We start from the raw sequence: 11646 nt of genomic DNA on the forward strand, positions 1-11646 counted from the left end.
TGTGTTGCCTATTTTTGTGTTGACCGTAACAAGTGGAGGTTCAAAATTAATATTTGATTGGCTATAAAAGATTGTCAGTAATAAGTGAGCGTCAGTAAAGAACGGAGGATGCCGGTACCGTAGAGAAGATCGTATTTTGCGATAATCGTCACGTGCTTAATCCTGCTGTTTTGGCTGGGTAATTTTTTTTCGAGCTACCAGCTGATGAGCTGACTAATGGGTTCCAGAAGAAACTTACGGGTCCGCTTTAACCCTTTGGCTACCAGAAGACCCTTTTAACCCTTTTAACTCTTTGAGTAACATTATATTTTTTGTGATAATGCAGCTGTCCACCTGTCATATTTTCACGCTAATTGCTGACTGTGTATTGTTCGAAGCCCAAAATATTGGTATTTCAACTGTCCATTTTGTGAAAACCGTCTTAATCTCCTGGACTAGAGTATGGGCTTAGCTAACTATATTCTTTCAAGACTTCGCAATTATAAACTTCTACTGTAGTACTTAAGTACAGATCAAAATACTAAAAACCTGAATTATAAGCCCCTCTCTGTTTTATAACCCCCTACTATTTGAGCCCCCGATCGGCGGCGAAACTCAGGGCCGTAGAGCTCGTGACGAGCAAGAGCAAGCTCCGCGTCAGCGCCCAAAAAACAACTGCGAAAGCTGCGACGCTTGCTAAATGCGAGAATGGGACTAGAGTGCGCCAGAACGACAGGCCTCACATAACCTAATTTAGTGCGGGGCACTAAATCCTTGCTGGTGCAAGAGAACGTTGACGAGGTGTATCCCTATCGACATGATAATCGCAGTTTATTCTGCCGACGAAGACAGCGACATGGCTATCAACGACATCAAAATCGACTTCGCGTAAAGATTTTGAATTGAAGGCTAGTTATGGCGGCTTAACTTGTCTCAGTACATATTTGCGATGCCTTTAAGAGGGGGGGGCTTCTGCTTCGGGCTTATAATACCGCATTAACAGTAGATTGATATAATACAGGCTGGTGCAATTTCTGTGCTTTTTTCCGGGATTACCAAAAACGACTAAAACGACAAAGTAACTCATAATACCTCGCTATGCACTGTGAGTGTCAGTATGAATCAAGTTAAAAAAAGAGCGTATTTCAATTATGACGAAAATAATATTATGTAGGACAGGATATCATGTTTCTCAAAACTCATTTGAGAGAGGGTTTGAATTTTAAATCAAATGAGAAGTATTTTAGTAGTTGCGAACCTCTAAGTTCTAATTGTAATTGGATGACTAGTAGTAACACATTTTATCCAGAGCCCAAGCTTGCTTGATTGATCGCCTGACTTTCATGTATTGCAAATCTATTTTAGCAAACTACACCAAAAGAAGTCGCCGACATAGTTGATAACCATTCAATCAGCGCCAAAGTAGTTTTGCTGCAGCTGAACCGAGATTCGACATTGGTTTTCCTCATTTCCGTATTCTGAGTGGCTAACCGGTCAGTCTGAAATATTGACGTTGGTAGGTTCGCTTGTGCTAATTTTGGGTGGGCGTAGACTTGTTGATCAAGTATTGAGCTTAGGACACGGACGACGAAAGAATCAAAATCATCCTCTGAAGGTGTTTTTAGCGGTGTTCAAATCTGAAAGCGCTTCATTGTACAGATAGTTAGAGCATTCGCCTTGGACTTCGGAATCATTAATGGTCTTCGTTTCACATTGCCGATTACTCGAACTTTCGCATGCAGCGTAAGTTTAGCGGTAGCAAGTAGCGAAAAAAAATCGGCCAACAACATCGCTTTGTGTGGGCAGATTTCATGTACCGGTGGTATTAATATTGTCACACCTCTTTATCGGGCCAGTCACACAAATTAATAAGGTCACTCGTGATAATAATTCTTATCGAACAAAAAGAAAACTCCAATCTAAAACTTTGTGGCTCGAAGCTCGAATCCCATCGGAGAGGTGGGCTTTTTCGTGTGAGGCTGGTGATCGGTGGCTCACAGCCTGTGGGTCATGATTGCATCGATTGTACCTAACTGATTCGATTGGCTTTGCGACTTCAATGTGTAGGTGTTTGTACAGCAAGCAGTAATGGCATGCAGTCTATCTAGAATCAAGAACACCATCCCAAGCTACAACACGCCTATCAAGCTACAGCCACACACTGCATCACTGGTGCTCGACGCTCAGGGCTGTGTGAGGACAGTTGGCTACAGTAGGAGCTAATAGTCTAGTGAACACAGCGATAGGAGTCTAGTCAAAGGAAACTCACTTCTAAACTTGCAAGCAATAGCACACCAGCATTCCCAGCAAAGCGGAAACTACCACAAAGTATACTTTAGTCCTCAGGGACCGCGAGCATGGCGAGCAACAAGCAGCAGTATGAAGCAGATGGAGATGTGGTGATGCAGTCGCCACACCAACCAGTATTCGAGTTCATTAAGGCACCTTGGCTCGAAGATTGGAGTCACGACGCGCTGGTCAAGTGGAAACAAGCACGTGACCAGTACGAGGAGACCATCCGGCTGCGTTGTTTTGAGAGCAAGGAGCGTCCCGAAACCGCGATGAAACCTGTGAAGTCGTCAATACACCGGAAGTTACTGGAGGTGATATGTCTCTATGAACTACGGAAAGCGGTTGACGATGTCAGTAATGAGGAAATCCTCATACTGATCAAGCAACGCATCGGCACTGTGAAGAACGAGCAAATTCCTGATCTCGACGAGCTCGTTAAGAAGAATTTGAAGATAAATCTCGCCGAGGATGATATCGACGCTCGAGTGCTGAAATACTACCGGGATTTTGCCACCATTATAGCGCACAGGGATTTGCCGATCGCACGAAAATGCGGTGTAGCATTTTGATTGACAACCTCGAACCGAGGATGGTTCGTGATGATGTCAAGCGCCATTGCAAATACGAATGCAGAGAGGCCAAGAAGAACGACTTCATGCTCTTCAACATCATCAAAGAGAAGGCGAGGTCTCAGCATAAATATCATTTGCTGGCAACGGAGCAAAAGGCCAATTCTGCTCCCAATCGTAGACCCAGCCATGTTGAAGTAAAGACCAAGTCGGGGAGGACGGAGCAACGAGCTAATGGGACTCAGAGCTTCAACAAGAAGCCAGATAATGCACCGCAGCCTCGACTGATGGGGTCTGCTCCCCCGAAGACAGGGTGTTGGCACTGCCAAGGCTCACACTGGCTTCGAGACTGCCCGACTGCGACGACCGAATATAACAGTCGAGCAGTGGACAAGATGAAGAAAGTGCAAGACAGTTCACGTGTGAAGGTGGTCCGGATTACACCCCAACCAGGTGAAGTGATGGTGAACGAGCTGATTGTGTTACCGTATTGCGCCGATTCTGGTTCCGACTCGACCGTCATACCGCGTACTGCAGTTGACGAGCTAGTAGCTCTTGGGGGTGGTGTACAGGAACAGGTGTTACCTACACCGGTCGATGCAATTGTTGCAGGAGGATCAACGGTGACATGCCGTGATTCTGTGACACTCAACATCGTCCTACAAACCGCTGCAGGCACTGTCCGTCTCCAAGAGGTGACATGCCTTATAATGGAAGGAAATGAGTCTGATTTTCTTCTGGGCAACGACACGTTAGTATCATTGGGGATTGATGTCAATCACCAACTAGAACAATTGGTCGGTAATGCACTTCCAGAGGATGTCTACCCGTTCGAGGGAGAAGACTGCCCGGATGCAGATCTGTCTATCATTGATATCCAAGAGAAGTTAGAAGACATGGTGGATGCAGCCGGCAATAACGGGTTTGATCAGGGCTATTTGCATTACCTCCGAGACACTGTACTTGTGTATGAAGACATCTTTAGGATCGATCTCGGCGCCGACCCTCCTGCAGACATCGCACCACTACGAATCAAGCTAGTCGAAGGTGCTGAGCCTTTCCGTGCGCGTTCGCGACGATACGCTCCAGCACAGCGCAGTTTGCTTCGAGAATAGACGAAGCGCCTTGAGCGGATGGGCTTCATCCGGCAAAACAACCAAAGCCACTGGGCTTGAGCAGCAGTACGAGTGGCGAAACCCAAAGTGCCCGGTGAGTTCCGTATGACGATCGATTACCGACCTGTCAATGTTCTGACTGTGCCGATAGCAGGGTCAGCAGTCGGCCAACGAAGCCGAAGGAGCTTATGGGTTCGCCGACTTCGATATGCCTAAGGGATTCTGGCAACTACCCCTTCATCCTGACAGCCAAAAGCTGATGAGTTTCTTAGCAACCGACACCGTGTGGACACCAGAACGTGTGCCACAAGGTGCAAGTGACCCAGCCACCCACTTTCAGAACGAGATGCAGAGTGTCTTTGCCGAGATGTTGTATTCTCGCTTGCTAGTGTGGATCGATGACATCCTAGTCTACGAGAAAGACCCGGCAGCATTGATCACAGCCCTCCGCCAGTTCTTCGAGATCTGCCGCCCCACCGACTAAAACACAGTGTCAGTAAAAAAGGAATGCCCTTCAGGAACTGTCACTACCTGCTACGCCCGCTGATCTACAACAATTTTTGTGCGCGGCAGGGTGGATGCGGGATACACTCGTGGATTTTGTGTCAGCAATGCCCTTCAGGAACTGTCACTACCTGCTACGCCCGCTGATCTACAACAATTTTTGTGCGCGGCAGGGTGGATGCGGGATACACTCGTGGATTTTGCGCGAGTCGTGCGTCCTCTGCATGACAAGTTGGAGGCGATTTTGACCGTCAGTGGCCGCACTAAGAAGTTGGCGGCAGGTGTGGATTTGACATGGACGCAGGATGAGGAGGACGTGTTCAAGACGGCTAGGGGATCGTCACAGCTACTGCATTTTCCGAAGGACTTAGCCATTGTCTCCTTGTTTACCGACGCAAGCGACCTTGGTTGGGGGCTCGTGGTGACCCAGGTGGACAATTGGGACTCGAACTTGCTAGCACATGAACAGCAGCACAAATTACTGGTCTGCAAGAGTGGAATATTCGACGCAACGGAACGCCGATGGAGCGTTATTGAGAAGGAGGCGTACCCGAGTATCTGGGCCGCACGTAACCTCGGTCATCTCCTTATTCGCTCGACAGGCTTTCGACTTTTTTGTGACCATAAGAATATATAGTATTTGTTCTCACCGGTACATGAAGTCAAGCGCCACATCCGTGGGAAACTTCAGCGATGGGCCTTGTCACTTACAGGACTTCAGTACCGTATCGAGCATATCGACGGAGAGGCCAATGTCTGGACTGACCTCTTGTCTCGCTGGGGTTCGTCGTCTTCAGGAGAGGAAGGGGTGCACGTGAAGTGCAAGTTCATGACCCGTAGCCAGCAGCGACTTGAGGATGATGCCAACAATCAGCTTGATGAGCTCCGGCCACGGCAAGGTGGTTTTGTTTTTCCTACTCTGGAGGAGTTGAAACAATTGCAGCAGAAACACAAGCGAAGTGCTCCGGATAGCGTGACTACTGACGAAGATGGTACAATGACGGCTGATAACAAACTCTGGGTGCCAGACGCGGCCAAGGAATTACGGCAACGCATCCTGATTGTAGTGCACTGCGGGAGTCAAGGACACCGTGGCTTGGACGCTATGTTGACGACCATCAAGAGCGTCTTCCTGATCAGTAGCTTGGAACAACATTGCCGGCAGTTTCTGAAGCGATGCTTGTTATGCAAACACGTGAAGGGTGGTAATGTGATCCCACGGCCTTAGGGACCAACATACAATGCCACTGAGCAGAATGAAATGTTACACTGGGGCTTTCTGTATCTAGGCGACAGTGTGGGAAAGTGCAAATACCTACTTGTCGTAAAAGATGGTCTTACACACTTTTGTGAGCTCGTTGCCTGCGACTTACCTACAAGTGTAGTGGCTACAAGTGGATTGGTGGATTCGTCAAAACGTTTCGGGCCACCACAAATTTTAATTTCGGACCAAGGGAACCACTTTAAGAGCGAAGTTATGCGGCTGCTGTGTAGACAACTTGGCATCGAGCAGGATCTCGTTCTAGCGTACGCACCGTGGATCATGGCACTATTGAGCGCCTCAACCGGGACATTCTACAGGTTCTACGGGTCCTACTGATGGAGATGAAGTTGGACATGCACGAGTGGGAGTATATCGTGTTAACAGTGCAAAGCATTCTCAACCATACGCCTGTAGCGTATCTAGGCAACAGATCGCCCGATGTTTTTTTCACAGGACTGCCTCGGCCTACACCTTTTGAGGCAGTGCTAGTCGAGCGCAAGGGCAAGGCAGTGATGATTACTGAGTCTGCAGATATTCCTGCGGATATGGTAGAGAAAATGCAGCGTAGCCTCCAAGAAATGCACAGGGAGGTGGAGAACATCCGCGAGCGTCGCCGCCTCCAGAACATGAACCGCTCAAATGGAGTACCATGCAATTTCACTATTGGAGATTTCGTACTCTGGTCTAGAATTGACTCTCGACTTTCCGTCAACAAGCTTTTGGCGCGCTGGGTGGGCCCTTTTGAAGTTGTGGAAGAACACCCACTCAGACACGATCCGCCACCTGCTAAGCAACCAGCGTAATATGGTACATGTATTCCGTTTGAAATTCTATCGCGATGGCAATCTTGGAATCAGTGAGGAGCTACTCGCGCACGTTGGAAACCAAGGCTTGGTCTTTGGAGTCGACAAGATCAAAGGGCACCGCAAGGTTCAGCAATCCTGGCAGCTGTTGATCTCCTGGATTGGTATTACAGGACGAAGAAGACTCATAAGAGCCTTTACAGACACTTTTAGGTGATGTACCTGACCGTGTGGTTGCATACATCGATGAAATCGGTGACTACGAGCTTGTACAAGCTGCCTCGTCAATGCAGGAAAGTTCCAGCTCCTAAAGACGCGTGGGAGCTGAGATATGGGACAACTTCAACGTGTTGAACTGCAACTTGACCGGTAACAGTGGTCTCGTCTCAGGGGTGGACTGTCTATTTTGGATACGTGACTGATTTCTATCAGATGGTGATTGGTTTCTATTCGGAGTACTATTTTATCAAGCATCGAGATTTCTAAATTCATTTCTACATATTTCAGCTGCGATGGCGTGGTGTTCTTGGAGGGCAGTGTAGGTGTTTGTACAGCAAGCAGTAATGGCATGCAGTCTATCTGGAATCAAGAACACCATCCCAAGCTACATCACGCCTATCAAGCTACAGCCACACACTGCGTCACTGTTGCTCGACGCTCAGGGCTGTGTGAGGACGGTTGGCTACAGTAGGAGCTAATAGTCTAGTGAACACAGCGATAGAAATCTAGTCAAAGGAAACTCACTTCTAAACTTGCAAGCAATAGCACACCAGCATTCCCAGCAAAGTGGAAACTACCACACAATGGCCCAATCAGTGCGGAGTATCGGAAACGAGAAACAGACCCAATAGAATATATTGACCGTGTGATATCCTTTCGTATTAGGAGTGAGTCGAGCTGGTAAGTTTTCTATAGAGAGCTTTAGTTGTTGGCCGTTGGAACAACGATTTTTTGGGCATAGATTCCCAATGGATGTTCCAATATTTAGTACCAGTGCAATAACGAAGGGTCGCCTTATATATTTTTGGACCATCGGAAATGATCCTTTTTTCGGACAAATGTCGCTCCAAAACCCTTAGTTGGTCCCAAGCTACACTGCGCGACAGATCACATCGGACACCCACTTACAGTGCTCTAGCGCCGTCAAAACTGCGAGTTAGGTCATACTATTTAGATATATGCGAGTTGTTGACAGTAGGAAAAGCCTAGTAGCGCTAACGAGCGCAGATTCGGCCGCTGAGGGGGACCTCCAATACAACTTTCCACTTTCAGCTCCACGACAGATCAGATCGGACAGTACAGACTATACAAAAATCAAGTATATTTTAAAGCTGAAAATTTGTGACTGCAGCGCGTGTACCTGGTGGGTGGCTGCCATGAGCGTGGAGAGCATGGCTCATTCTAAAAGATGCCGAAGACCAAGAAGCCTCCATTAACCGAGCGAGAGAGGGGGAGGATTGACGGCCTCTTTGAGCCTGCAGCCTCCAAGCGCGCCATCGCGCGCAGCCTCGGCCGCAGCCCCGACACCATCTGCCGTGCACTGGCTCCCAAGCGGCACGCAAGACCGCGAAGCCCCCCCAGGCGAAGCGGAGCGCCCCCAGCACTGACGGACCGCGAGGTCAGGCGTCTTGTGCGCACTGCATCGCGTGGCGAGCACTCGGCGGCGCAGTTGAAAGCCGAGTTGGGCCTCGACGTGCACGTGAGGACCATCCAGCGCGTCCTCTTGAGGGTCGACTGGCTGGTCTACACGAAAATGGTTAACACGCTTCCGCTGAAGCCGGAAGACATGGCCGCACGCTTCACGTGGGCAACGGAGAAGCTGTTGCTTAAAGACGCCGGGTCCTATTGGGATTCCAATTTCTTCTCTGATGAGGAGAAATGGAACCTCGATGGGCCCGACGGCTTTCAGCAATATTGGAGGGACTTACGCCGACCTCTCCGAAGGACCAAGAGAAGGCAAGCAGGGGGAGGATCGGTAATGGTTTGGGCTGCATTTAGTGGGCGGGGAAAGTCTCAGCTGGTAATTTTGAATGGGAAGCAAAACTCGGACGACTATGTGTACACGTTGTCCGAGGTTTTGCTTCCCTATGCACATGCCAACTACGGTCTAGACTATATCTTCCAGCAAGATAATGCCAGCATCCACACCTCAGCCCGCACTAAGGACTTTTTTGCGGACCAGGAAGTCAAGGTGCTCGACTGGCCGTCTAAGTCACCCGACTTAAATCCTATTGAAAACCTATGGTCAATAATGAGCCGGCGCGTTTACAGGAACGGTAAGCAATTCGACAAGGTGTGTGGTCTGAAAGAAGCCCTATTCGAAGCTTGGAATTCCATCCCTCTCGCTTTGCTGCAGTCACAGCGGTTGTTGCCGAGAAAGGAGATAGAACGACTTACTAAGGAAAAAAATATACTTGATTTTTGTATAGTCTGTACTGTCCGATCTGATCTGTCGTGGAGCTGAAAGTGGAAAGCTGTATTGGAGGTCCCCCTCAGCGGCCGAATCTGCGCTCGTTAGCGCTACTAGGCCTTTCCTACTGTCAACAACTCGCATATATCTAAATAGTATGACCTAACTCGCAGTATTGACGGCGCTAGAGCACTCTAAGTGGGTGTCCGATGTGATCTGTCGCGCAGTGTAAAGCTCTCCATTAATAAAACTGAGCTCCTGGGACATCAGTTTCAGAAAAATAAGTTTCAGTTTTTCAAAAAAAAGTACTGTAAAAAGCGAAGACCTCTTAAAGCGAAATTATCATCTGATTAAAGTGTGGAGATCTTGCTGCTTGCATTCTTCTTTTTAATCAAGCTTGGATTAATACGCCTAGAAGAAAACGTGCATTACTATTAACTAACAGCGCGTCGTGATAACATTATTATAGCTGCTGTTGGCCATACATGTACATGTACACAGCCAGTATGGGCAATTGAGCACAAACGGAAGATGTTAAAACTTCCCGGTGCTCCTAGTAGGAGCACCGAAAAGTTTTAATGTTTAGGAGTCCTACCGATAGCGTGGTTAAATCTGAGCTAGCCGATGGCTCCCTCGAGATGGGGCAAGAAAGATAGTCTGGCGTGCCCACTGGGCACTGCCCAGTCGATGCCCACGGCACGTTGCCGCAATGGTGTTTATTATACCGAGGTGCTTCGTTTGCCATAATGCGTAACTGTTGGCGACGACACGCGACGTTTACGATATGCGCTCAGCCGATTCTGATCTTGCTAGTGATACAGTCCTGTTGTCGGACTACAGAACGTTAACAAGGGGGACGCAGAGAAATGGGTAGCTAAGGTGTTGTATTACATGTACCTATGTGCGGGTTATTTCTTAACGGTAGGATTGCAAAAAAAACTACAATAATTCAGGGCCGTCCCTGTCTGGCTCCGTCGCGCTTGAGGGCCACACCCTTTATCATCCTTTTCCCATCTAGCGACGAGGGAATCCCTCAATGAGACGCAACGGATGAGTGCGAGCGGGTGCATCCTCAACCTGACGGTGGATGAAAGCGTCCTCTGGAGGTGCCGCACATTCCTCGAACACGTCCGCAAAGGAGGGGTCCCACCACTCCTCAGAGAAGAGATTGCGCATTGAGTCGCCCGTGGGAGAGCTCTTCTTCTCGGCTGACACGAGATCCAGCTCCCGCACGTGGAAACTGGTGACGGATGAGCTCCTCCTCGTTAGCCGGTGCAGCTGCCGTCTGGGCACGACAGCAGCCGACGTCACACCCGCAGCTGCTCTTCTGTCTTTAGTGTTCTCTCCATCCTGTTGCGGTTTGGCTTCCGACTCTGTCGTTGTGTGGTCCTCATTCACCATGAGAAACTCGCGTATCAATTCCAGCGCGAGACACCTGGAGCCTTCGTTGTCGTCCCATTCGGGCGACTCGTCTTCATCCTCTTCATCTCCTATGAGACCCTGTGTATTGACTAATAGGAAACGCATATAGCTGTCCAGTTCTTCCATTCTCGTGGCATCCAGTCGTTTCTTGGAGATGCCCAGACCAGACTGCAAGATGTGACGATCAGGGAAGCGCACGCTACTGTAAAAACTCTCGAGCTCTTCGCATGCGCTACAACTCGCGTGTTGCTTACTGCCGTTGCCGTTGCATTGACGCTGCAACGCTTCGTGTAGTGCGCGGAACTCCGAGTAGCGCTTGGCCACATACCAGTCTGGGGCGCCGCTGCGGCTCACTCGAAGTACGTAGAGAGTGGGGCGACGGTGTGATTGGTTCTCGCGGCCATACGAGATGATCTTGGCGGACACTGGACGCAGCGAGCGCATCTGGAACGAGGACGAGCAGCGATTGAGGCTTTTTTCGGGTGCGGAGGGTGTCATGTCCTCAAATAACGCTTTGATAGTAAATGCCAACTTGAGCTGCCCAGCGGCTTTTGAGAAATGAGGATGTTGAGCTTCGAGGGCAGCGAAAACGCAGGGATGCGCCAATGAGGAGCCGGACCTCTTCTGATGCATGCATCATCACGTATGTGCGCAAACAGGGCGACTAGCACGTCTTGGTATTGAAATGATCGCAGCAAAATTTAAGATTTTTGCAGAGGCTATGTACTAATCATATCGATAAAGGTTCTGGAGTGAATCTCAGAAAAGGGTTGGCTTTTAGTCGGAGGTCTGGGAACATACGGTCATATTAATAGTTACGGTGGCTGCGTCAACTTGATGGGGAGCAATAGACAATGTCTATTACAGTATTAATAGACATTTACAGTGAAGTTGAGGTTCTGCTTCAAGCAGCCTTGGTGCTTTGTTGCATTTGGCACCGAATTGTACTGCAGTATTAGGTTGGGCACACATCTGATAACCCCTCGACGCCAAGGCGTTGTCCATGTGGAGGAGTGCTACGGAGACCTCCACGAATTCTAAATGTTTTTTTCTAACGAAATCTCTGTGAGTTGCAGCCTGTCATCGTTCGGCCAACACTGTTTTCGTTCAAATAAAACTTGCAAGATTTGTCTAGGATAAAAAAGGATGCCAAGAACAATAATAATCCAGAGCGATCGACCCGTTTTTTTCAACCTGTGGCTCAATGTGTGTACTTTATAATTTAAAAGGGTATTTAAAAATTATACCCGTTTCAACGAAACGGGTGTACTTGACTTAGTTCGTCAAT

At 48.7% G+C, this 11646-nt stretch overlaps 2 protein-coding genes across 2 annotated transcripts; one reads left to right on the forward strand and one right to left on the reverse strand.

Annotated features, from left to right (window-relative positions):
- Nucleotides 1-2336: 2336 nt before the first annotated feature.
- Nucleotides 2337-2692, forward strand: PITG_13057 (uncharacterized protein; the record flags this gene model as incomplete). The annotated part of the gene is made up of 2 exons (XM_002900547.1): nt 2337-2625; nt 2682-2692. 2 exons carry the CDS (start codon nt 2337-2339, stop codon nt 2690-2692), a joined length of 300 nt encoding a protein of 99 aa, XP_002900593.1.
- Nucleotides 2693-9950: 7258 nt separating this feature from the next.
- PITG_13059 (uncharacterized protein) lies at nt 9951-10856 on the reverse strand (the record flags this gene model as incomplete). The annotated part of the gene is made up of 2 exons (XM_002900548.1): nt 9951-10221; nt 10309-10856. 2 exons carry the CDS (start codon nt 10854-10856, stop codon nt 9951-9953), a joined length of 819 nt encoding a protein of 272 aa, XP_002900594.1.
- Nucleotides 10857-11646: the final 790 nt, after the last annotated feature.

Source organism: Phytophthora infestans, genomic scaffold, assembly GCF_000142945.1.
Source record: "Phytophthora infestans T30-4 supercont1.25 genomic scaffold, whole genome shotgun sequence".
NCBI lineage: Eukaryota > Oomycota > Peronosporomycetes > Peronosporales > Peronosporaceae > Phytophthora > Phytophthora infestans.